Source organism: Pomacea canaliculata, linkage group LG8 (assembly GCF_003073045.1).
Source record: "Pomacea canaliculata isolate SZHN2017 linkage group LG8, ASM307304v1, whole genome shotgun sequence".
NCBI classification, from domain to species: domain Eukaryota; kingdom Metazoa; phylum Mollusca; class Gastropoda; order Architaenioglossa; family Ampullariidae; genus Pomacea; species Pomacea canaliculata.
The window spans coordinates 12,273,057-12,297,713 of record NC_037597.1 but is presented as its reverse complement, the minus strand read 5'-3'; the positions used below and the strand labels follow the sequence as shown (position 1 = coordinate 12,297,713).

At 35.4% G+C, this 24,657-nt stretch overlaps 2 protein-coding genes across 7 annotated transcripts; one reads left to right on the top strand and one right to left on the bottom strand.

The window, feature by feature from the left end:
- Positions 1–737: 737 nt before the first annotated feature.
- On the bottom strand, positions 738–13,492 carry LOC112571277 (adenosine 3'-phospho 5'-phosphosulfate transporter 1-like). 4 transcript variants are annotated; one of them, XM_025250168.1, is made up of 5 exons: positions 13,356–13,492; positions 11,061–11,075; positions 9,510–9,739; positions 7,275–7,720; positions 738–5,586 (listed from the first exon to the last, which is right to left on the bottom strand). In XM_025250168.1, exons 3-5 carry the CDS (start codon positions 9,730–9,732, stop codon positions 4,918–4,920), a joined length of 1,338 nt encoding a protein of 445 aa, XP_025105953.1. In that variant the 5' UTR covers positions 9,733–9,739; positions 11,061–11,075; positions 13,356–13,492; the 3' UTR covers positions 738–4,917. The 4 variants fall into 4 exon arrangements, with proteins under 4 accessions (XP_025105953.1, XP_025105952.1, XP_025105954.1 ...); XM_025250167.1 differs by lacking the exon at positions 13,356–13,492 and adding an exon at positions 12,914–13,164; XM_025250169.1 differs by lacking the exon at positions 13,356–13,492 and adding an exon at positions 11,696–12,173.
- LOC112571274 (GRIP and coiled-coil domain-containing protein 1-like) lies at positions 13,320–24,636 on the top strand. Of its 3 annotated transcripts, none has more exons than XM_025250164.1 (11): positions 13,320–13,453; positions 15,415–15,557; positions 16,833–17,023; positions 17,254–17,388; positions 18,984–19,073; positions 19,661–19,789; positions 21,087–21,278; positions 21,498–21,671; positions 21,999–22,197; positions 22,635–22,771; positions 23,250–24,636. In XM_025250164.1, the coding sequence occupies exons 2-11, from the start codon at positions 15,473–15,475 to the stop codon at positions 24,045–24,047; spliced, it is 2,130 nt and encodes a 709-aa protein (XP_025105949.1). In that variant the 5' UTR covers positions 13,320–13,453; positions 15,415–15,472; the 3' UTR covers positions 24,048–24,636. The 3 variants fall into 3 exon arrangements, with proteins under 3 accessions (XP_025105949.1, XP_025105948.1, XP_025105947.1); XM_025250163.1 differs by lacking the exon at positions 13,320–13,453 and adding an exon at positions 13,524–13,590; XM_025250162.1 differs by lacking the exon at positions 13,320–13,453 and adding an exon at positions 14,743–15,122.
- The last annotated feature ends 21 nt before the right edge of the window (positions 24,637–24,657 follow it).

The following is a 24,657-nucleotide window of genomic DNA, read 5'->3' as shown; positions in this document are numbered from 1 at the left end:
GGTTTTCATTTCGAACCTATATTTTGGAGTTTAATATCAGTTCACATCAGTAGTCTTAAGTACCACAGGAAACACAAAGGCTGAAGTTGTCAACATCACATAAGTTACTCAACTGCTATCTTCACATAAATGTACAAAAACAACAGAGGATGCTAAGGAATGTCCTTAAGAATGTGATTGTATGTAACTTGTAGCATTGGTTTCAATCTGGTAAATGTCAATTTGAGAAATTGTGCGATCATTATATTTTTATATCACCAGGAAATCTTGTTTATTCAGTGTTTTAGAAAGTGACTTTGTTGCCATGATGTGGCCTTAGTTGCTGGCACAGTGTAAAACAAATTTTTGAAACTCTATATCTGCTTTTTGTAGCACATATTTTTCCATCTTCATCATTGAGCCTGCCAGAAGGGGACACAGCTGTTGTTGATCTAGGCTTTAAATGATCCCAAATGAAATTTCTTCTGCAACAAATATCTGTAGTCCTTTCTCTGAGCTTTTGCAGTTGGTGGCAGCCATCCTCCTCTCCAAGTGACCTACAGCTAGTGGGTTGCCCTGGTCGTGAACACATGGGCACTCAGGCCTGGCCAATACCTCCCTTACTGATGCAGTGTTAGCATTATAATTTGATGTAGGGGTTTGCTTTATTCGCCTTTATCTTTCCCAATATTTCCCACAAAAGAAGTGGGACCATTTACCCTAGGCAATTCTTTAAAAAAAATCTTAAATGCAAGAGAAAGGTTTTTTGGCCATTTTATTATTAGTCGAAACCACCATACAATGTGATTAACCCTCCAAGTGAAAAGAAATTCATGCTTACAACAACAATTTAATCCACTATTTCATTACTAGCTATCATTTGTCTTCAGTTATGATGCATGTAAGCTACACAGAATCTATCAGACTTGATACTCAACCACTGGACAAAAATAATCCCTCTCTGTCCCTCCTGATTCTTAAACAAACACATGTATTTTAAAAGAACCTACTATCTTTCATGAGGCACTTCTCTTGCTCAAGCAAAAAACACACACACACTCTTAACAGTAATCTCAATCTCTTGTTTATGGATAGCAAAGAAAATTTTAATAAGCTGTCATCACTTGTAAACCATACCTAAAACAAAAAGGCTGACAAAGCTTTCCTTATGATCCTATGCAAAATCTGTTTTGAAGAAAAGCAGAAGCTTACAAGCATTTTTATCATTTCAAATGTGTCTGTGCTCATGGAATGGAGTATGCTGGTCTTCATTCTTAATAAATTATTGTAAACATATTTAACAAGTTAGGATTGAAAACTGTTTCTACAAAAATAGGGAACACTGATTTGTATGCTGACAGTGTACACCATGTTTAAGCATAATTTATATAAACATGCTTAAGTGGTAAGATTCTCTTAAACTCATTTTGAAATAAAAAGATCTGGCAAGCAGGTATTTTAAAAAAGCGCACGGGGTAAAGGTCATCCCCTTACCTAGGTCGTTTGGTGTGGTGAGGTGCTGTGTAGAGTGCACAGCATGTTGGTTAATTCATCAGCAAGTATTAGTTTTCATAAATGATATGATAGTACTGGCATGAAAAAATCTTTCTTTTTTGACTTGAAATTTCTACAGTTTTTAGTTTCTTTATCTGCCAAGCAATGTGGATTTTAAATGTACTAAGTTTTAATGAAATAATAAATGGTAAACCCAAGACTATAATGGAGTAGCAATTTCTCCTAAACAAAATCTACAAATTATGGTGAGATAAAAGCTTACATGAATGAAATGAAAAAGCAAATAAAGTGTGTTGTTTAAGATCTTGCATCCATAAAAATATTTTAATGGGTTTAGCTTGTCACAATAACTAATGTGTGTCTGCTTTCTTAGATCAACAGCACACAATATATCACTCTATACACAACCTAGGAAAAATAAACCTACTAATAAAGGGCATATTAACTCTTCCTATACAGTTCTCACCTGCAGGTGCAAATGCCTTGATAGTTACAGCTCAATATGTTTGTACTGAATGAGTTAATGCACTAATGTAAAGGACAAAAGGGACAATTTAACCCAACAGCCGGGAAGCTGGTTAATGCCTGCATTAAAAAAAAAAAAGAAGAAGAAAAAGCACGAGTTCAGCGCACAGATCTGTGTAGTCTGCAAAACAATCTGTTAAAAGTGACCACAGCAAAATGATCTCATATTTGTTATTAAAAATAAGCAACATATAGGTGAAAATTTAATATTGCGCCTTATAAAAACAAACAATAAATGTAATAGTTTCTTAATGGTTATACAGGACTTCTTTGGTATTAACACCGGGTCCTGTGTGCTACTTATAATCACCATGCAAGTTTAGGTCACCACATATTAATGAAAATGCAAATGAAGTACATTGTTCATATCTAGTAAGTTTAAATCATCTCATATGTCACAAAGGAATATGCATTTTTCACACTATCGGGTCAGGTTTTAAACAGTAGTTTTGATTTCTTCTTTCAAGAAATAAAGCAAGCAATACTTGCATGTCAAAAGTAACTGTTCACATTTAAAGCATCAAAAAGTTATCATTACAAATGCTTAGCATGTACATAAATACTCATGAGAGCAAAAATAGCATCTTCATCCTGGCTCACAGACGACCCCCCCCCCCCCCCAAAAAAAAAAAAAAAAGAAAAAGAAATTAAAATAGAAAGCACATTGTGGAAAATGTGAAGAATGTATCTCCTTAGTCATTTTCTAGATATAATGGTGTGAATTTCAGTTGTAATCTGCAAGTTAAGAAGATTGTAAAAACCACCTGACAGAGCTTTTGTAGTAATTTTTGAATATTTCATTGATAGTACAGTCAGATTTGAGGAAATTAAAAACTCCACTGGTTAATATATCTGGGCATAGCATGTTGGTGCATCATGTAAGATGATCAAGTCTCCAACAAGGGTTTAGGGAACACAATTTTCCCCCCATCCCCACCAAGCACACTCCATCCCCCTCTGATATCGTTAGGTTTCTCTTCAGATTTTGTACCAATCTGGCTCAAATTGTGCAGCTTTGTCTCCTCAAAAATAATATTTTAAATGTTAAAATATAAGTCAAATATACATTTTTTTTAGATTTTAAAGCACAAAGATGCAATTTTAATTTACTGTATATTTCTTTGTCTTCCCTCTGGATGTGCCAGAAAAATTGCTAAATACCATAGTTATACCCCTGACAAAGAGAAGTGAATTAAAACAGTGGGATGCAGCAGTAGAATCTGAAATCATTTCTTTTTTATCAAATTAAAAATTATGAAAATATTTTTAATTATATTTTTGTTAAACCCACTTGAGTCATCGAATGTAATATGAAAATGTGAAAAAGATTAAAGACAGAAAATGAAAATGCTCGAGGAAGGAACAACTGTACAAAAGCAGGTATTTCCAGAATGTTTCATATGTATTCAAAGAGGCAGTATAGTGATATGGTTGTGGTCAGCTTGCTTATCAAGCAAGTATTTATCATTTATACAAGTATTTCTGTAGATGCAAACAAGACTCACAAAAAGTGAGCAAAAAGAACATAAAATTGAGGAAATAACTTTGTTCTAAATATGCCTACAGCTATTAATAAAGCTGAATAAGTCAGGCAGTCAAAAATTTATCTGATAATCCAATTAGCTAGAAATGAGAATTAGCTCTTCTGAAGACAAATTTTTCCTGCATCGTTTTTACTAAAGCTGATGAGAATAGTTCTTGATCACCTGTTCTGTTGTCCTGACCAAAGAGCACGTGGCTTAAACAAACACATTCAATGCACCAATTGGAACAAGAAATAACTGTGCAAGCTATGCTTTTATAATTTCAAGACACTAAAGCACAGACTTGAAGTTATATTTCTCTGTAGAAACTATCAAATAGTTGTTCTCATTATCAAGCCACCGAATAGTATCATACATTCATATCATTACAGACAAAAATTCCTAAAGTTCGTGATGCCCAAATAAATGAGGTCCTTCTCGATTCCCCCCTAAAAATTATACACTACTATAAGGCTCATAAATCTATCAAGATTTTTTACACAGATATAAATACTTTATAAACCATGAACAAATAAAACAATAAACAAAAAACTCCCAAAAACTGTACATGGGTAAATAATCATAATGGCTTCAGCGACATCACAGTTGATGTACACAGTAGAATACTCTTTCAGGATAATGCTTGAAAAGTATAACATGATTTTCATGTAAAAAATTTTTTTATTTCTTATTTAAAAAAGTTAATATCTTGATTGGAAAAGTAAAGAACTGACCCAGTAATGGATCGCAATAATCAGCGTAAAAAAAATGACTAGTGAGAGATTCTTGGGCCTAGTTAATATCAACACTTTTTAATCCCCCTCCCCTCAACAATATTTAATGCAAGCATATGGAAGCATTTGCATACACATTTATAAAAGTTGTTTCACATCCATGTCAGTTCTGTTGAGTTGCACTGATACATACAGGAAAAGTGTCCTTTAAATAGTTCCCATATTACCAAAGAGCTAAACTTCAAATGTTTATGTCAAACAAATGACCAAAAAGATAAAGAAAATATTCTGTGATCTATCAATCTGCATATGTTATTCTAACTTTTATGTGACCAGAAGCCACACTTTTCTCTCTCATTGCAAATGCACTACATTCCATTGAAGTATACACCACTCTTTAAATATCACACTGTTCAAATATACTGACAAAAATTGCAATTACAGCCATAAAGTGTCAGTCTGTGAGAGATTTTCATCAAAGACAAAAATCAGCTTGTATAGCAGATGGACACAAGCATTCACATTTAATCAGTTCTCAAGCTTAAAAAAAAAAATACTGAAAACTTTCCAACCTAAGAATCCCACTTCATACCTTTTTCATGCTCAACCATCACTTTGTAAATGTAAGTAGTAAAGACACTTTATGTTCGCTCACTTCGAGCAGGCAGGGCTGCTTGTGACAGTTTTACTGCACGTTTTTGCTGTGTCGCATAAATACGGATAAAAAGTGCTGCAAACACAATGCCAATGCCCAGGATACCAATGACAGTAACAGGATGGCCATAAATGATGCAAGAAAGGAGGATTGCAAAGCCTTGCCGCATAGTCATGATGATAATGAAAGTGACCGCACCAAACTGTGCTATTGTGTAGAAAATGAACAGCTGACCAGTGGCTGAGCAAATGCTGAGGATGACAGAGTGGACAAAAAAATCTGGATGTCGAAACATAAAGGCTGAGGCCTCAATGAAGCCTCCTTGCTCTATCAGCGATACTGTGGTGAGAAGACAGGAGAAAAGGTTGACGCCAGCCATCATCTGGATGGAGGACATTTTGTATTGGGTAAAGAGTTCTCCCTGCCAGTTGGAAGTGAAGCTGTCAAAAAGCATGTACCCTACCAACATCACAAGTCCTGAAGTGGTTGTGACAGTGTCTTTACTTCGTGTGGCATCTTGGCTTGTTAACAAAAACATGGATACACCAACTGAGATCATGACAGCAGTGATATATTCATATGCCTCGTAAGTTCTCTTTGACACAATCTTCCCCATCAACATGACTGGAATCACCTTGGATGCTTTGGCAAGAACCTGTGCAAAAATCAGAATACATTAGACAAGTTTTTCAGAAAAGTCACAAAATAAACTTACAACTTTAAAAGTAGTTTATAACAGTTTTTATACTTCAATTACCACTGTCTTCCCTATCTATGAGAAAAAGCTTTTAAACATTGCATTATAATGCCATTTCTTTAACAGGAGTAAACAAAATGGCATCCTTTCTTGTTCAGCAAAATCTATTATGTCCTCCTATTAAGGGAACCCAGTACTGCCTGGCTGATTTTCAATCCCCTGTTGATCCATCAATGGTCAGGTCAAATGGCAAGAGGCAAAACGCTGCATACCATTTCTGCTATGCCTTCCTCCCAATGCACCTCTCTTTAAATCACTCACCCTTTGTATTTCCCCACAATCCCCCCTTCACAAAATTTGCAAGGTACCCACATAGCCTAGCTGATGTCCAGTCTCCTGATTGACTCTCAGAGCAGAGTAAATTTACTGATCAAAGGAGAGGAAGGGATAAGAGATCAAACACCCCCTCAGAGGGGAGAGAAAACTTGTGGTGGTACTAGCTACTATGTGACTCTCACACTCAAATTACAACATACAAATTTACTCTGCATAGTAGAAGTATATTGCAATTTTGTTTGGTGCCACTAGTAACATAATGAGGAAAATAAATGTGCTCAGAAGCAACATACACCAACCAAATATAGTCTATGACCTTCCTATGAAAAGAATAAAATTGGGTGAGACAGACAAATATTTCTGCATAATTCTCAACAGACCCTCACATAACTGCCACAGTCTGCTTTTCACATATATAAAGATGTAATTACACAGCTGAATATGTACATGTACATATTCTCACAAGTTTGCAAAGGCAATACTGCTGAAAAAATGAATTGTGCTTTCTGCACCAATAAAACAGGTGACAAAGAACAATAAGCAGTGTTTTTCTCTTCCACTGAATCTGACAGCTACTTTTGCTTTTGCTGAAAGCTAATTTTTACAACCTGCAGTTCTTCAGACAAGCTGATGTTGCAGACGAGTTCCAATTTTATGTTTGCAGACCAGTTTCATCGTGCTCATCAGAAAACTTCCAAGGGGTACTGAGTGTATTATGTTTTATATCTGGTTACTCTTAAAGCACTTTATGAGATGTTTTAAATGCAAGCCAAATGTATTAAAGGACATTTGCCCGAGTAAGACACTTTAAAGCACCATATGTGAGAAATCAGGCCTGTCTGGACAAGGTAACAGCTATTTCTCAAGATTCTGGGGGTATATTTTTGCTAATGACATGTTGGTTGTCCTAATACAGGTGGAAGTTACATTTAGTAAATTAAAAGGCCATAACTTATAGGAGTGAAAACGGTGTAATATGGAAAGTAAAACGAAACCAGCCCCTTCCCCTGTCATTACCTTCCCTAGAAAATTAGGGTTAGGTCACCCACCCCCCTTTTTTGTAAATGTACTCTCCCTACAATGATTTACAATTTGTAATCTTATTGAAGTATTTTTTGAACGGTGTATCTGGTAGTCCTTCCTCCAATTCATAGAAATTTAAATGTATGTCCTCTTAAAATATGTTGAGTTTTTTTGTTTTTAGCTTCTATAAATGTACAAAACCAATTTACTAACATATACATTAAAACATAATCATAGGCTTCTAGTTACAATTAACACTAAAAGTGCTGGCAACAAATCACTCTGACCTGAGTTGGAAAGCTGACAAACTTGAGGGCTTCATACTGGCACCAGCTGCTCATAATATTGGAGAAAGAACTGAAGCAATACTTATACAATGGTGCAGTATGCTTGGGCTGATGCTGAAAAAAGATTACTAGCAGGGCAATCACAAAAGCCAACACACGGTTCACAAAGACCAGGAACTGGGAATTTTTAAAGAACTCTCCACTGCTGGTGTTTGTTTTGCCATATTCAAACGTCATGATGCGCTCTTGCAGCAGGCCCCAAGTCAAATAGGAGCCCTGGAGACCAAAGAAACACACGCTAAGCACTAGTGCCTTCTTGGAAAATGGTTGTTCTTCCATTTTTTTTTGAGCGCTGATGGTCTGGCCACCCTCCTCTGCCACGGTGGTGATATCCTTCTCATGGCCAAACACACACAGTACTGCCATGTTGGACAAGCATCCTGGGCCTGCAACATCACAACACCAGCTCTAATCAGGACATCATTAAACGGTCTCCACTGCTACTTTTGTTTCCTTTGAGATGTAACTAAAGAAAATGATAATACAGAAGGGAGGGTAAAACAAAGCAACAAGAAAGTATATGAAGGAAAGTCAGTGTAATCAGAGGGCATTAATAGAAAAAAGAACAAACCAAAAATAAAAGGGTTAAGTGTAGTGCAACAACAATGTACCATCAAACTACTACCTATAGGTTGTTTGTATCAATAAGCAAGGAGCTGTCCCTTTGAAACAGATGTCAATGAAATGTACATGTAGACCTCTGAGGAAGTCGTTAATAGTGAATTTGAAAGGGAGTGTCTGTGTTTGGATGCTCAATAATTGAAGGTGTGCTGATAAAATGATTTCGTCTGTGTCCTGCCAATTAATGTGGCAAACAGATTGGATGGCTCTGTAACTGTGCTTTGGCCAAGAACTTGCTAATGCTAGCAGGTACCTCCTGTACCACCAGTCAGTTTTGCTGGCCTGAATGTTTCAGGCTTTGACAATTTGCTTCACGGATTGGCAATAAGCATGTACTACCTTGCTTAAATAATAATTATTCTGACAACTTTTTGAAATGCTGCTTCAATTCCATAGAAAATGTGGTCTTTATTTTTGATAGGAAAATCTCACCTATGATCTCCCATTCACCAACATTCATACAAGCCCACACACAGAAAACGTATACCACCCCTATGTCCAAAAACATTTTCAAGCTACTGTTAATCCTGTATTTTCATTTATATATATTTATATAGGGTGCCCCAAAAGCTCTTGTGCAATTTTGAATTGTAATAATAGAATGCATAAATATATAACAAACAATTTACAACATATCTAATGCTACTTCTTGAACACTTTATTAGCTTTAAGTTTTAAATTCTTTAAAGTTTAAATTGCTGGAAATAGTTGACAGATCACCCATTTTTGGTGCAAGGAACTATGTTAACTTGCTGAAACACTGTATGATATTAGTACAATGTCATCTGATATATAATACACACATTGCTTATGCCTTAAAACCAGCTGTGACATTAGGTAGCCAACTGTTGCGCACCCAATGGTAAATCAAGGCTATATATCGATATCTCCAAGCTTTTGCTTTAAAAAAAAATCTCAAATGCAATATCCAGGACAGACTGGTTCAGACTGGTTTGCTCTAGCCAATACAATTATCACCTTAATTACCAGAAAATCCTAGCACTTCTCAAAATGAATTTAATATACAATGCTACTAACACCACATGTGTAAACATTGCAAAATCAAGAACCATATGATCTACTGGTTTCAGTGGAGTCAACATGCAAAAAGAAAAAAAAAAAGAAGCAAAATATGACCAGTAAATAGATACATTAATTAAGATGTAAGATGATCGAAAATACACATTTTTTTTTCCTTTTTATTTCTGAGGTGTGATAAAGAATATGGATACTGTAACATTAATGAGAATAACACGAGTTAACCAATGAATGAACCTCCATGGAACTTTTCAAAATTGGCAACCTAGGATCCCAATAAATGATTTTGGAACACTGGGAACTTATGAATGAGACTCCAATAAGTTAACATTTTTCGAGCATTTAAAAAAAATTATTATTGCAAAAAAAAAATAAAATCTTAAACACTTATCAACAAAGATTTATGGCATACTTATAAGTAAATTATGATTATTGATTACTTTCACCATTTAAGAAATGTTTTTTGCTTGGGGTTTGGGGGGAAGGAGGGAGTGGGGTAATGTTTCAGTGACTCACCTGCAGTCTCATTGTATTTAATCTTCCTCAAGTACTGTATCAACAAAAAACCTGGTACAAAGATTGTGGCATAGCCAAGCAAGTTTAATGTGAGGCGAACAACCCAGAAGTCTGTCCATGCATCTGGAGCATCCCCTGCTGGGTCTTCATCTGCAGCTTGGCCCAGAATGGTGACTGGTATTACCAGGACACCGAAAAGTATCAATGAGGCTAGAACCGCCATCCTGAACCTAAATTCAAAAACAGAATTGGTGTTACTTACACAGTTTTTGGCCAATGACTAATTCAGATCTAGGATGAAAGAAGAGTAGGTGGGTGTTCAACATTATCCAGCATCTGATTGCATTGGTTAAAAATAATACAAAAGAAACACTGAAACAAAATTCAATGCTGCGAAAGGCACATTTTTATTGTTAAGCTTTCTGTTGTCACTTTATTTAAAGGTGGGTAGAGGAAGCTAAGCAGCAGAAAAAGATGTCATGTAAAAAAGTAGATACCAATACACACAATAAAGTTTACAAGGCTCCACTACAATAATGACTGCAAAAGAAAGAATGACACAAACGCAAAAAAAAAAAAAAGAAAAAAATGTGCTAGTACAGAGTAAGAGATCATGACACTTTCAAATATAGCTATAAATGTAACACTATTAAGAACTTTAAGACCTATGTCTAGTTATTAAGATAATCATAAGCAATGCTCCCAACTTAAAAGAATATCCAGACATGGGGTTAAAAAGAGATAAGTTTCCAGCATTATTATTACATTGCTAATGCTTGAACATGCTTTTTTGAAGAACACTCCTAATCAAAATAACTCTAATTCCTATTAAGATCCATCTAAATTTATTTTAAAATCTTAGACACATCTTTTGGCAAATATTAGCTTTTTATGTTCTTTAAACATCATAAGACCGATTCTGTTTCTGCATAAATACCTTTTATACAGAGCACTCCAGCACTCAGCTTCAACTCAAGTCAGTGCTACTAACACTACTAGCGGCAGCTCATATATTGCTCTAGCAAAGAAATCTATTAACCAGAGCACAGTTGTTATTGATCGGTCCTAAATGATCAGTGTATTGCTCAGGCATGCTAATCATTGCAATCTTTATGGATAACCTCTGCAACAACCTTCTATTTAACAAGCCTTTAACCATTACAATCTAGTCTGTCTTCATGAGCCCCTTAAATGCAGGGCTGGGTGGTGCAAGCAATTCTCATGAGGCAGACCATTCTCATCCGATAATAATTTATCACTAGGGATATTCCAAAATATTTAAATAACAAAAATACTAGATCATTTTATCTGCACAAGTCTTGCTACAAAATATTTAAAAAGTAAAGAAGTTTTTGTATTTTTATTCCCTTTAAATTGATGTCATCTTCATGCTGCTGCAGGCATTAAAATTAAAAATGAAAAGTATGGATATTGTTTAAATATAACAAAAAATGGAGTCATTCTGACAAAAAGAGGCAAAACTCCACTCTCTACAACCACACTTTCTGCTAATCACCAATCCTTTTCAGTTTGTTTTAAAAGATCACTTACCTTTCCTCCAAAGTCCTGAAAAATAAAGTGCAGAGGTCAGAAGTAGGACCATTACACACTAATTACTAAACATCACAATGCAGAATATCAAAAGCAAGGTTTTCTGCTCAATTTTATATTATCAAAGTAGTGAAGCTACACATTTCAAAATTAACCATAAGTGACAGAATGTTCACTGCTGCTGTCATGAAACAAATATCCTATTACCAACATATTACACTCACATTACACTTGTTATAAGACTTTATTTATCCCAGAAGGCAATTAGAGGAAGACAATTCTAGAAGTGTCTGCCTATTATACTGAGTCTGAAAAGCACTCAGACTGTTCCAATAACTTTGGAGCTGGTGGATAGAACACAATGTATGCTTCTCTTGTCCTTCACTGATAAACAGTTGTAAAAATAGATAAATGAGAAGGACAGCATGCTCACTATAAGGGATCTATACAATGAATGACAAAAATATCTGGGAGACAAAGAAACATTTTAGCTTCCGGAGAAGAAAAGGGGATTTTTAAGCCTTCTTCACAAACGCTTGAGTGTTGGGATCCCAGCAAAGTCTGCCATCAAAGATGGTGCCCAGGTATTTAAATATGGGGACAATTTACACCTCCTTGTCATGGATGACACTTACAGGACTTGGCGGAGAAATCCAATGAAAATCAAAGACAATCTCTTTGGTCTTACACTAAGTTCTAAGAAATTGACATTACATCAGGCGATAAACTCTGCCAAAGCCATGGGTTACTACTGGCCTGCTAAGAAGAGAGAACAGTGCAGTATCATCCAGATTTGACAAGATATTGACCTTCTTGATTGCTGCGACAGCTGTTGGTATATATGACAAACAAATGCGGGGATAAAACACAGCCCTGAGATGAGCCAGTGCACGTTGTGATGGAGTCAGAAGAAGTGCCTTTTGTTATTAACCTTCTATAGCAAGTTTATAAAACACTGGTCTCCACCATTTTATTGTGACCAGGAGGTACATGGCACTCTCTTTCTCTCCCTATCCCTCAACTGTAACCAGTCATCGGAGGGAACATGATGCATGCAAACATGGTAAAGGATGATCAGAAGGGCCTATTCTGTGTCTCTTTCAGTAGGTCTCCAAACTGGTGGCCTGTCCAGTCCTTGATGTTTGTCAACCACCAACAGGGCATTAACATTTGGTTAACTTTATTTTGTACAACTATATATGGTGATGTGATGTGTAACATTAATTAAGGATTTTTAGGCAAATATTCATTAAAATTGTTGGGTTTTTAAAAATTATATATGCATATCTATATAGATATATATTAATCATGGCTATATCTCTGTGTGATATTAATATTATAACATCAATCCCTGATGCTTTAACTATGCAAGACATGTTTTATGCATGTTAAACTGTCACTGACATTTAATAACAACTAATGACAAAATATTAACTTTCATATGTTTGGTTTATTTTGTGCAATGAGACTGCTGAATTTAAACTCTTTTATGCTCTCAGACCTCATATTGTTTACATTTTCAGACCCCGTTCGGCAAATTTTCTTCAGCTGATTTAGAGCTCTGTTATGTGATTTACATACGCTTCTAAACAGTAGGAAATTAACTTTTCTAATCTAAATCTAAACAAGACCATTAATTCAAAAATGATGAAAACTTCAGAAACCTGTTATTTTGTCTTTTTTTTTTTTTCTTTCAGTATATTGATGCTTTAGGCATATTTTGTAAAAAGCAAACTAAAGTTAACACAAAATTGTTAATACAAAACATCTAAAAACTTGTCAAAAGTGTTTTCGTTTCCATTTATATAACATATAATACAAATTCTTCACACAATGCATAATGAACGACAAACCTCCTAGACCTGGAAGAAACCCTCATCTGTGACCTCATGCTAAATCGCTTGAATCAACATATTTTGAGTAAAACTTCACCAAAAAAACCTGTTTCTGTGTCACACATTAAGGTACAGCTGAAGGAAGAAACTGCATGAGTATGAAATCTATTGTTTGCTGGCAGTTTGGTAGAGTACAATTAAAGTACAAGCCAAACTAAAAAGGATGCTGTACTCCCTCACACACGATTAACTTTGCTATATCAGCCAAAGCATGCTTAACGGCTGATTTATTTTTGAACCTCCCATAAATGACTGTCGCTTCAAGACGGAATGACATGACGGACAGCTTAGGTTATAAAAAGTTTACAACTTGGACAGCGTCTAGCGACGGAGTGACACTTGCACATCATGAAACTGCAGGGAATCGATTATAAAGTTTTAAGTGAAGCAGCTGGCTTACCTGAAGCAGGCGTCACCGCTTCAGATGGCCTCTGGGTATTTTGCTGTCCGCCAAAATGATTAATGCAAGGCTCCAACACATATATCAGATTTTAATCGGTAAGTGTAGAAACATTAACGAGAGAGCAAACGACCGGAAGTGTACATGTGTACAAACTTTGAACCAATCAGAAATTAGCAACAATATTGTCGTAGTCGCCTGCGACGATTGCTGTGGGATGAGAATGGCACTTGAGGTAGCCACGAGTTTGACATTTTTCCTGTTTCCTTTACTTACACAAAAAATGCACGTGCGATGGGAACTTTGCCACGAAACACAAACAATTGTACAGTAAAATCTGTATACAGTTTACTAATTATCTGTCACTGTGATAGCGGTACGATCAGCTAGCAACCTCAATCAGTTGTGACTTTACGAAAGCCTTTCTGTTGCTGAACACATTGAGCCACGGACTTTCATGAAGGATAGAACATACATGCACACCAGAGTTCGTTAATACATTGTACATTGCTGAGGAAAAGGCAAAGTTGAAAGTAAATTTAGAAGTTGAAAATACCAATACATTTTTTTAATTGCAATTGTATGAATCTCTCAGGCAATTTGGAAAGAATTATTAATAGAGAAAACTGTTTATAAGTTTGTGATGAAATGGATTCTGTGCTTTTAGAACATTGGAGCATTTATTAGTAATTTTGTCGACTCTAAGCACCAAGTACAGACCACAGAAAAGCTAATTACTGGTCACACACATCATTATCACTCTGTGTGTAATTTATGGACAAGATCGATTATAATTAAAGTTGACAGGGCTTAAAACACAGTAGATTTCAGCTTGTAAGTGTGATTAGTACATTTAAATGGGAGTGGAGTTAAGTTGCTATTAATATACATATCAACATCAATCTGCCAGAAGAATTAGGTCACATATCCTTAGGACAAAACAATGTTTTGGAGGAAGTGTCATCCAGACTCATTTCAAAAGGTTGTAGCAAGCGGCTATATCACAGTCTTCTTAAAAAAAAAAAAATAATAATAAAAAAAAGCATTCATAATCTGGCTCATTCTTTCTCTCAACATCACGTAGGTCTCATCCCCATCACTGACTAAACACACTGGTACATTGCAGAATGTAGTGTAGAGATCATTCTTTCATTATTTACTTTATTGATTGATGAGGCATATGATGGCAGATGTATGAGAGTATCTCATCCGTCCTCATGACAACATTGTGATGTGTGATAATTATTTTCTTTCAATATTAAATGTTCCATGGCCCTAGAAAACAATTTAGTGCATGAAATATTTTCATATTACGGCAAATTTGTGTTCAACCCCTCTGTCTCAAAATACTATGCCATTGTGCAGGAAAAAGCTTCATTGATCAAGATTGCATTTAGTAATATTTGATTATGTTTTGACACTTCTGTGTAATAGCTGAAAATATTCATGCTGTCAAATACATCTTTTTCTACCCCTTTAGTTTTCCCAAACAGTAACAGCAGCAAACAAATGGGATTTTTAGGATGGAGGGTCTGAGTAAGGATTTATGTCAATAAAACTGCACAGGGCATTCCATCTGTTGTCTTCTAACAATCAATAAGACTGGGAAGATCTAGATTGCAGGCAGCATGTGTGTGATAAATCAGAAGCATACCTTAATGCTTCAATATTGTGATAGTTAGGTTTAAGTAATAGTGTAGAGAAAAGAGACTAAAAGAAAGACTTTGTGTGCTTTTATTTTGTTTCCCTTGAAATGGATTCTAAGAGGTAAGCTGACAATCATATTTTAGGAAGTCTTCAAAGTGTAGGGTTTTTAAAAACATGCCAGCTGTATTTTTTTTGTTTAATTTTTTTAATATTAAAAAAAGTAACATATGTATATAAAATTATTGTCATGTCTGATCCTAGCATCTTTGAGAATAAACCTATACCACAATTCTTCCATGAAAGGTAAGATAGTACCTTGTCATAATTCCAACATAAAGTATGGAAAAGTAATTTGGAATTAATTTTATACATATTTTAAAAATTGCATTTGCATGATTTTTTTCTATTTCAGTTTGACTGACCTTGACTGGCCGTATGAAAATATAGCTTTTAATGCAGCAGGGTATGTGATGGATCGTGCCGGCAGGAATGACTCGCGCAAAACTATTGAAAGCCTGAAAGATCAGCTACAACAATACAAAGACAAGCTTAGAGGTAGACAAGAGACTTCCCCTAGAAACAGTCCATTTTTCATCCTTTTCTTTCAGTCTCCTTCACTGTAGTTCCTTCTTTACCACCCTCATATCAGTGCTCATGTTTTGAATGGGGAAAAAGGTGATCTATGATGCTGAATAGGACTGCCTTTGCAGCCTTTTTGAAGAAAAAGACTTCTTCCTACTCGTATGGTAGGGTTTAATGCTTTGTGCATGCACAGAAACAAAATTAGCTTAAGAATTTATTCTTTAAGATCTGCTTATTGCTTGAAAAAGTGGCGCTTGAAGAAATACTTCTAAAGTGCAGAGATCACTTTGTACTTGTAAACCTATGAAGCAGTTTGAAGCATCCACAGCACGGAGGTTTAGAATAGCTTTTACTGAATCTTGACAGTGAAAAAGTCTCAGATTATAGCTAGAATTCTAGTGATGAGGTTAATTTTTAAGTTATAAAATTTGGGTTAGGGTTAGGGTCCAACAAGAAAGTATTTTGATGCTTTTTGACATTGTTCTCCATAGCTGGGTGCATGGAACGAAGGCAGTGAATGTTTAAAAGGTATAAAGGATATCCACAGGTCACAAAATATTTGCTAAGAGCAATAATAATAATGATGTGTGATTTATATAGTGCGTGATCATTCTTGTGAAGAAGCATGCTCTCAGCACTTGAGACAAGAATGAGACATGAACAGTATACGAAAAGATGGAAGGATTTACAGCTATGCAGACAAGTAATGAAAGACAAAAATCCTAAAATTATATAGTGCAGAATCACTCATACAGGAGCATGTGATTTGCGCTTGAAACATATATGAAAAACAATCAAGTAATGGAAAGATGAGCAACAAAGTAGATACAATTTTAAAGACATACAGTAAAGATAATAAACAAATTAGTGTAAAAGATAGTCCCATGGAGGAGTCAGAAAAAAATGTTTGTTAGGGTGGTGCCCATAGCCTCTCCCTAGCTACCCTTTTTTCCCAACCCTCTAGAGCATAGCAGGAGGTAAGCTATATCACACAGGTATCAAGTCAGCTAGTATGTGTTTTTGGTTTTGGATACCATTGCTTTAACCTGTAGCCTGTCTTTAGCCATTTTTGGACACACCTCATAGTACATGAAATATTTTGAAAAGACCAATCAGCAGAAGCCAGAGAAGTGAGAGAATGATGGATCAGCCAGAATTATTGTAGCTATTACTGGGAGTGGTACTTTTGGAAAAGATGCAAGCTGAATAATCAAAGGTGGTAACTAATCTGTTGGTATGTTTTCACAGATGTGGTGGCAGCATACAAATCTCTGGCAAAGGAGAAAGAAGCGCTTGAGGCCAGTCTTGCTGCCCTCAGTTCTTCTGATATGGCAAGAGGTGACAGAATGTGTGGGGAAGCTGTAACATCAAGGGAACCTCAAAATGCTGCACATATAGCTAGTTCTGAGGCGGCAGCTGATCCGCTTGGGGTCACTCAGGTTATACACTGCATTTATTACTTGTTAATCTGATCAGCGTCCTATAAAATCAGTATTTTGCTATAGCTTAAAACATTCTAAAGAATTCGTGTGGCTGAGTAAATAAAAAGAAACAGGACTATTACAAAAGTCAAACACTGCACTGAAGAGCATTTTACTTTTTATGAGAAAGTGGCCTGCAGCATGATACATGGGCAAGTTTTAAGCAGTAATTCTACCAATTGTTTTAGCCTTCAGATGATGGAACCCCCCAGATGAAAGCTTTGAAAGAGCAGCTCAGAATTTTAACAGTTTCCATGACAACATTGACACAGGAGAAAAACAGAATAGAAAGTCAGTTTTTAGCAGATAACAAGCAACTACGGGTAAGATATTTCTTCATTTTCAGTGTTTTTAGGTGTGCTAACTTTGGCTCTGTACCCTTAGACATGCTAAATATGCCCTCTCTCACTACAGTGTTTTTAAATATGTGCTGGGCTAATTTTCAATTGTTTTAAGTATGTGCTGAACTAATTTTGGCACTTTGTTGCTGTACCCTTAAACATGCTAAACATACTCTAACTACAGCTACACGACCATGACCTTTACATTGATCTCCTAGATATTCACTAATTTCAAGCATCTTAAAAAATTTTTTTTAGAAAAGTTCTTTAAACAGGACAGAAAGATACATCAAAATCAAAATAATAATTTAACTTTAAAGTACCCCAAAATAAACATAATACATCAGCCATGAAAAAAAACCACCTTGTAAATTCTTAGGAAATTAGGCATATCCACTGGTCACACACCATGTAGAAATCAATAAACAGAACTCATGATGAAAAACAACTTTGGTGGATAAAGTAGGCTCCAAAGGGGTAAATTTTCATTAGCTGTCTTGATGTGTATCTTCATGTCACATTGTTTTAGAAAAGAAAGATACTTCTGCAAAGCCTCAGATCTTAAATCGGTGTCTTCTTATTTCTAGATGTTACTCTATTTAAAAAATAGTTAACCAATTGAAATAAACAGATTTCTGCCCTTTTCATTTATTTTGAAGTAAAAGTTATTGAATACAGTCCACACATAGATGTGGGTCACTGTAATTAGCTGCTAAACGTGCTGTACACATTTGTGTGCTATTCTGTGAATGAGTTAAGCAAAGGCTGATTTGGCAAAAGTGGTACCTATTTCTACCGGTGCTTGGGGAGACAAAAACATAACCATAAACCATATGTATTTTTCCTCTACATTAGCATATTTATGTGGTTATGTGTATCACACTAAAAATTTTATGTCCATAGGGAATAAGGCAGTTCTTTCTAGTTCATTTCTGCTCTCCCACAGTTTGTCCTTCAGTTTTGTTGCATTAGGCCACACAGCAGATCCCTCTGGTGTGTAGAAAGGGCATTCTTGCTGGATATATTTTGGGTTTGGGATGCCTGTGCCACATAAAAAAAATCTTCGTGACAGCAGCCTTTGGTGACTTGCTGTCACACATATCTGTATTCACTCTGCATGCTAGACATTTGTTATAATACTTCATTAGAAAAAGTTTAGAAGGAGAAAATGCCTTTACCATATATACTTTATCACATAGACTTTAGTAGGCATAATCACATATTATATAGACTGTATTCAACAACAACAATAAATGGTTTTGTAAAGTGCTTAGTTCACGTAATATGTTTGCTTTCAGCACTCACAATCTAAAATTAATCATCTAAGAGAGCAAAAACCATAACAAAAGATTAATAAGACCACTGCACTTTTAATTAAAATTAATAAATATCAGTAGACAAACTTAATACTCAGATAACAAATAAGACATCATGTTTAACAGATGAAGACTTTACAGACAATGAGAGAGAGAGTAGGGGGGTTGGGGGCAATTTTTTTAATTCTCTTTGACTGCTTAGAGAACAATAAAAACAACTGTGATATAATTGAATAACTTGTATTCTATCATTAATTTCAGCAAGATAACGAAGAGTTGATGAGAAAGGCAGAGGAAGACAGAGTGTTGTGGAGTGCAAAGAAGGAAACATTGGAACAGCAGATACAAGAGGTGGGTCCTGAACTCAAAGAAAAGGATTGTAAAATAGGGGAGAGTATTAGACAAGCCTACTTCTCAAAATGTGGTCAAGATAAATCAAAATATTGATTACAATAATTTTTATCATAAGTCTTAATTAGATAGAGGGCATATTAAAAAAATTTCTTTGACATTCAGACATATAGTTTAGCAACAGCTATGGATTTTTTTCATGTTTAGTGTATTTATTCACTTATGTCTCTGCTTCTACTTTTAATTGAGGGACCTAATACTGCTGACATGGTTGCCTGCATTTGTATGCATAACAGTGGAGATGAAGGTGTTAATCCTGGCCGGATAAATTAAAGAACAAACAAAATGCCTACATCAGCATTATATCAACATTCATGAGATGGTCATTTTATGACAGATAACATAGGCATTAACTCCTTTTAAGTCACTATGCATTTAAACGTTCTCAAGAGATTTATGTTCCTGATGAATTTTCAACCCAGAATAAAATTACTCATATTCAGAAGGCCAGTAAAAATCAGAAAGTTCACAGAAGAGAGAGAATTAATTAAATTATTTATAAACATATTGATGTTTGTATTGTACAGTTAAAAAGTAGAATCCGAGGATTACAGCTGGAGCGTGAAAAGGAGCAGACAGATTATGCTGTTATGCTCAGAGAACTACAAAAGCTGCTTTCTGAGGAACGCTTACAGAAAGAAGCTCTTGAACTGCAAGTTAGTCATTGTTTTAAACATCTTCTAATTTTTCTTCTTATCATTGCCTTTATTGATGGTGATACTTCTTTTTTTAATTTTGTGTCACAGAACTAAAAATTATATTTTGTTTATGTACATGATTGTACCTTTTATTTTCCCTATTTCATTTCTTCATTAACTTTACCAGACAACCTGACTGTTTTGAACTTAGTGCCTACCACTGCTCTTTAACCAAACCAATATCTACCTAGCAAATTTCTGGGTCTCAGCACCTCCTGAAGCACTCTCAGCTGTCACTATCTTATCCAGCTCTAAAGAAGTCAGATCTTCAAACTTTGGTGCTTTCCACACTGCCATCTCCAAAAAACTTCCACTTAATAGATGTATGAAACTAAATGCAGAGTCTTTACACTCTGACATTTGCACCAGTGTCTCATGTCACTTCCCCTAAGAGTGCTGACTTTTGAATGGCTTGTCCTATCTCCAGTTGGATGGACTGTCCCACTTGTTCCTTCCTCTTTGGCATGTCTCTTTATTTAATCTGTCATTAAAGATACTTAAAAAAATTGTCACCTTAGGCTTCTTGCTGGTTTAAGGTAAAAGCAAATGACATGTAAGTGGTGGTGACTAGCTTTGCTTCCCATTGGAATGTGGCTTTGGCTGATAACTTTTGTCGGATGTTTTCTTGACTCTTCCCTTCAATGCATTCAGCTTCTGTAACTGGTTAATATATTCTGCAGGTTTGTTGGTTGGTCAGCAAGTTTGTTTTGGCAGAATGCACCACATGATAGTTATTCTTCTAATTTTAGGGTCCTCTGGTAACGTTCATAAATCAATCAGAAATTAGCAACAAGTTAAAACTCTGGTAAGGTTCATAAAGAAATGAAAATTTTCTCATAAAATTTTCTTTCCTTAATACTTACCCGATGAACCAAAACAAATGCCCTCCTGACCTTCACCACGTCTACATTGGATAAGTGCCTTGACAAAAAGACAACTTTTTTTTTTTTTTAACAAAGCCTTGTATAGCAGTCTTGGGCTGATGCCTCTTAGTACAGGGGAGCTCCTACTCACCAGGATTATTAACCCTACTGATCAGGGACACTAATTTATTTGGTTAAAGAGCAGCAATAACCCCTACCTAATCTTCTAATTGTTGGGTCATCTGGTAGGTATCGAAAAACTAGAACATAGAATTTCATTTTCTCACTATGAGGTGGCCTTTATTTGCCTTGTTGATGTAAAATTCCACCCACTTGCTTGCAACTTAAAACTTTAGATATGTTACATTTTAAATGCATTTTTGTTCTTTCAGCTGGATGAAATGCGAAGGACATTATATGAACAAAACACTAACAACATCGTCTTAGAGGAATATGAAAAAAAAATACGTGAGTTGTCGCAGGAACTCAACTCGGTGCGAGACCGCATGCAAAGAGCAGAGATTAAAGCTAGCCAGCCCTCACCTTTTGTGCTGGAACTGCAAAAAGAAATGGTTGAAATGAAGGTAGCATTTCAAAGAGCAAATTATTTTTGTGTTGGCATGTTTTAAATGTGTACTGTATTACCAGGCTTACATTGATGTAGATTCGCAGCACAATTAAAAAATATTCAAATTTGCCTTATGTACATTCGGCCAGTTTTTCTCAAGATGTTGCAAAGATTTGGAAGGCTTGGTATGCCACAGTCATTAATCAAAGAAATATAATTGTGTTTCTATATGCAGAATGAACACCAGAGGATTGTGTCTCAGGAACAACACAAGGCAACTGAAGCTGAACATCGTCTACAGCAGCATTCCACTCAAAGCGAAGAACGTATCTCTAGTCTTGAGGAAAAACTGTCAGAACTTTCTGAAGTTGTTGGCAACTATGAACGTCTTCGTTTCCAGGATCAACAGGTGGTGACATAATGATTTTGTAATTGCTTTAAAAACATACAGGAATATTCTAAAACAATTAGTGTGTAACATAATTAAACAGAAAGCGTAAAGTTGTGTAGCATTGTTCAACATTCACTGCATAAGTGTTATATAAGACTAACGATGTAAAAATTATCACAAAATGATTTTTCAAGAAAAGTATTGTCTCTTGAATGGTCAGATCCAGCAAGGGTCAGTTTAATTCAGGCACATTTGGATTTGCAGTGCTTTGGAATATTTGCTTTTGAAATAATACAAATCCAAAACATAACTGTATATTAACAATTTATTAATATCTTTCTTGAGGCTATAAACAAGCTGAAAGAACGCGTGACACAGCTGGACATTGAAAACACTGCTTTGGTTCGGGCTTCTAAACCATATAGTGGCAACAGTAATGAAGATGAGCATCTTGATGTTCATGCCCTGTTTGATCAAATCTTACACCTGAAGAAGACACTCTTGGCTGCTAATCAAAAATCTGAGAAACCTTTAGATCTCAGTGGTAAGGTTAATTTCACTTTGTGAGCCTTGGCTTCAATCTCTCTTCAGTGTAGTAGAGTAGTAGGTTGTTTTGTAAATACTTGACAATAACTTAATTAATAAAAAAAAAAGAAAAGTACAGCACACACAAAAAAATGTATAGTATCGACATTGTCAAGATTTTTGATTTGTTATTCTAAATATTTTCACTTCTTGATCTATTCTTGTATGAAGGTGTTAACTGCTGATGAATTTAATTCTGTGGTTGTATGTAATAAAACCCTTGTGTTTTAGTAGGGTGTTTGTTCATGTGTGTGTGAAAGAAAGAGAGAATTTGTACACAAGCCCTAAATTTCCATTCTTGTGTGTTATTTGAATTTGAAAAGGTATGCATCTATATTATGCAGTTTTGCTAGATATATTATTCTCTTTTTCATTTATTTTTGTTTCCTTACACAGAACTGTTCACTCTGGAGAGTCAGGTGAAGAATGAGTGTACATCATGTGAATACTTGAAAGAAGAACTTGAGCAACTGAAAGAAGATTATGAACGCTACAAACTCCGTGCCCAGTCTGTATTAAAAAATAAACACAAGGTCAGGAGATGGCTGTCTCTAACTGTCTAGTATAATACTGTCTGTTTTAATATTGTTATTAATTCAAAGACATCGTTTTTGGAATAGGTGATAGCATTGAATGTTTGTTTTATCTTTGAAAGAATTAAAGTCAAATAGTACAATAATATTTTAACTGTTTGGCCTCATTCTTTCTATTGAAATGTCTGAGAGCTGAAAAAATGATATAAAACTGTAATAATTTACTTGTCTCTATGTCTACCTTTAAAATACACAAGCAGAGAAGGATGATCTAGCATTAGATAAGCTAACATTATTATGTTAGGAATAGAGCATGACAAACTGAACAGATACAAGAGGTATTCAGCATATTGGTTTCCCATAGTTTTCACCATGTTAGAAGATGCTTTATTTTCTTAAAGTAAGAATTTCTTCCTTCTACATAAATTGTAAAATTTTTATCACATCTGGGTTTTTTGTTGTTGTCTGTTTTTGATAGGAAAAGTCATCATCAAAAGAAGTGGACATTTTGAAGGAGCAAGTGTCAGATCTTCGAGAACGGCTGAAGACATCTTCTACACATCACCAAGAAGAGGTTGAGCAGCTGCAGCTGAAAATTGACAGTCTAAGTCGTTCCATGCTGGCTCAGGCAGATGCTCACAAGGCTGAGCTAGGCCACCTGAAGAACGCTCACCAGAAGGAAATTTTTGTTCTGGAACAGGAGGCAAAGAAACAAAGAGAAAGAACAGTTGCCCTATTAGCAGAAAAAGACCAGGAAATTGAGAATCTGCGATCATCATCTCATGACTACTACTCACGTATGAAAGATTTGAGTCTGGAAAGCCTGCATGATGGAGATGGTCTTCTTCAAGGGGAAGCAGATGTAAATGACACAGTAGCACAGTTACTAATGCAGCCCCCTGCTCAAGGGGAAGCAACCCTTCTCCACTTTGCTCAAGAAAAAGCAAGGCAGGATGTAGAAATAGTGGGGCTCAGACGACATAAGCACCAGCTTGAGAACGCTTTAAGAGAGCTCCAACATTCCATGAGTCTAAAGGAAGAGAAATCCCAAGATGCTTTGCAGAAGTTAGAAGAACAGATCCACAAACTTGAACGAGACAAAAGTAGAGAGAGTGCCAATTTAGAATACCTTAAAAATGTTTTTCTGAAGTTTCTGGTCAGTACCTCTTATGACACCCATGGAAGGACACAGATGCTTAAAGCTATTGCCACAATACTTCAGTTCAGTCCTGCAGAAAAAGAACTTGTGAAATCAAATGTACACATGAAACTATGATAGTCTTTCATTGTGACTTATTTATGATGAAAATTGGATTCTGCTCTGGATACCTTTCAAGTGTAAATAAATACCTCATTTGTTTTCCTGTTTCATTCACATTCAACCCTTGTATTGTGTTATCATTATGCCTTCATTATGCTTCCAACGTTAATAGATGTGCTTGCATGTCTGCTTTGTCATGGTTAGATATTCAAGTAAATTGAGACCTATTATCATTTTTGCAGTCTTGTCAGATCGACTTGAACTAAGACTTTTTGTACATTGCATAAACACGTGGGAGGTTACAGAAACAGTGTATTCAAACAAAACACTTATTTCGTGATAAGGATTTAAATAAGCACTGTAGTCTTGTTTTGTAGTCTAAATTATGGACAATAATAATGGAATAACTTTTATTTCAGTATGAGAAGGCTGTGTGTATGCACATGCACACCTTATTTTATTGTGCAGGGCACAAAGAACTAACAGGTTTGCATAACAATTTTTTAATGATATTTCAATACAGTCATGAATTCTTTAATGGGCATCTATGTATATAAACATTCACTATTATGATTATGTAATAAAGAGGCATATAAAGTATTAAGTATAGTGATTTATGTGTGTG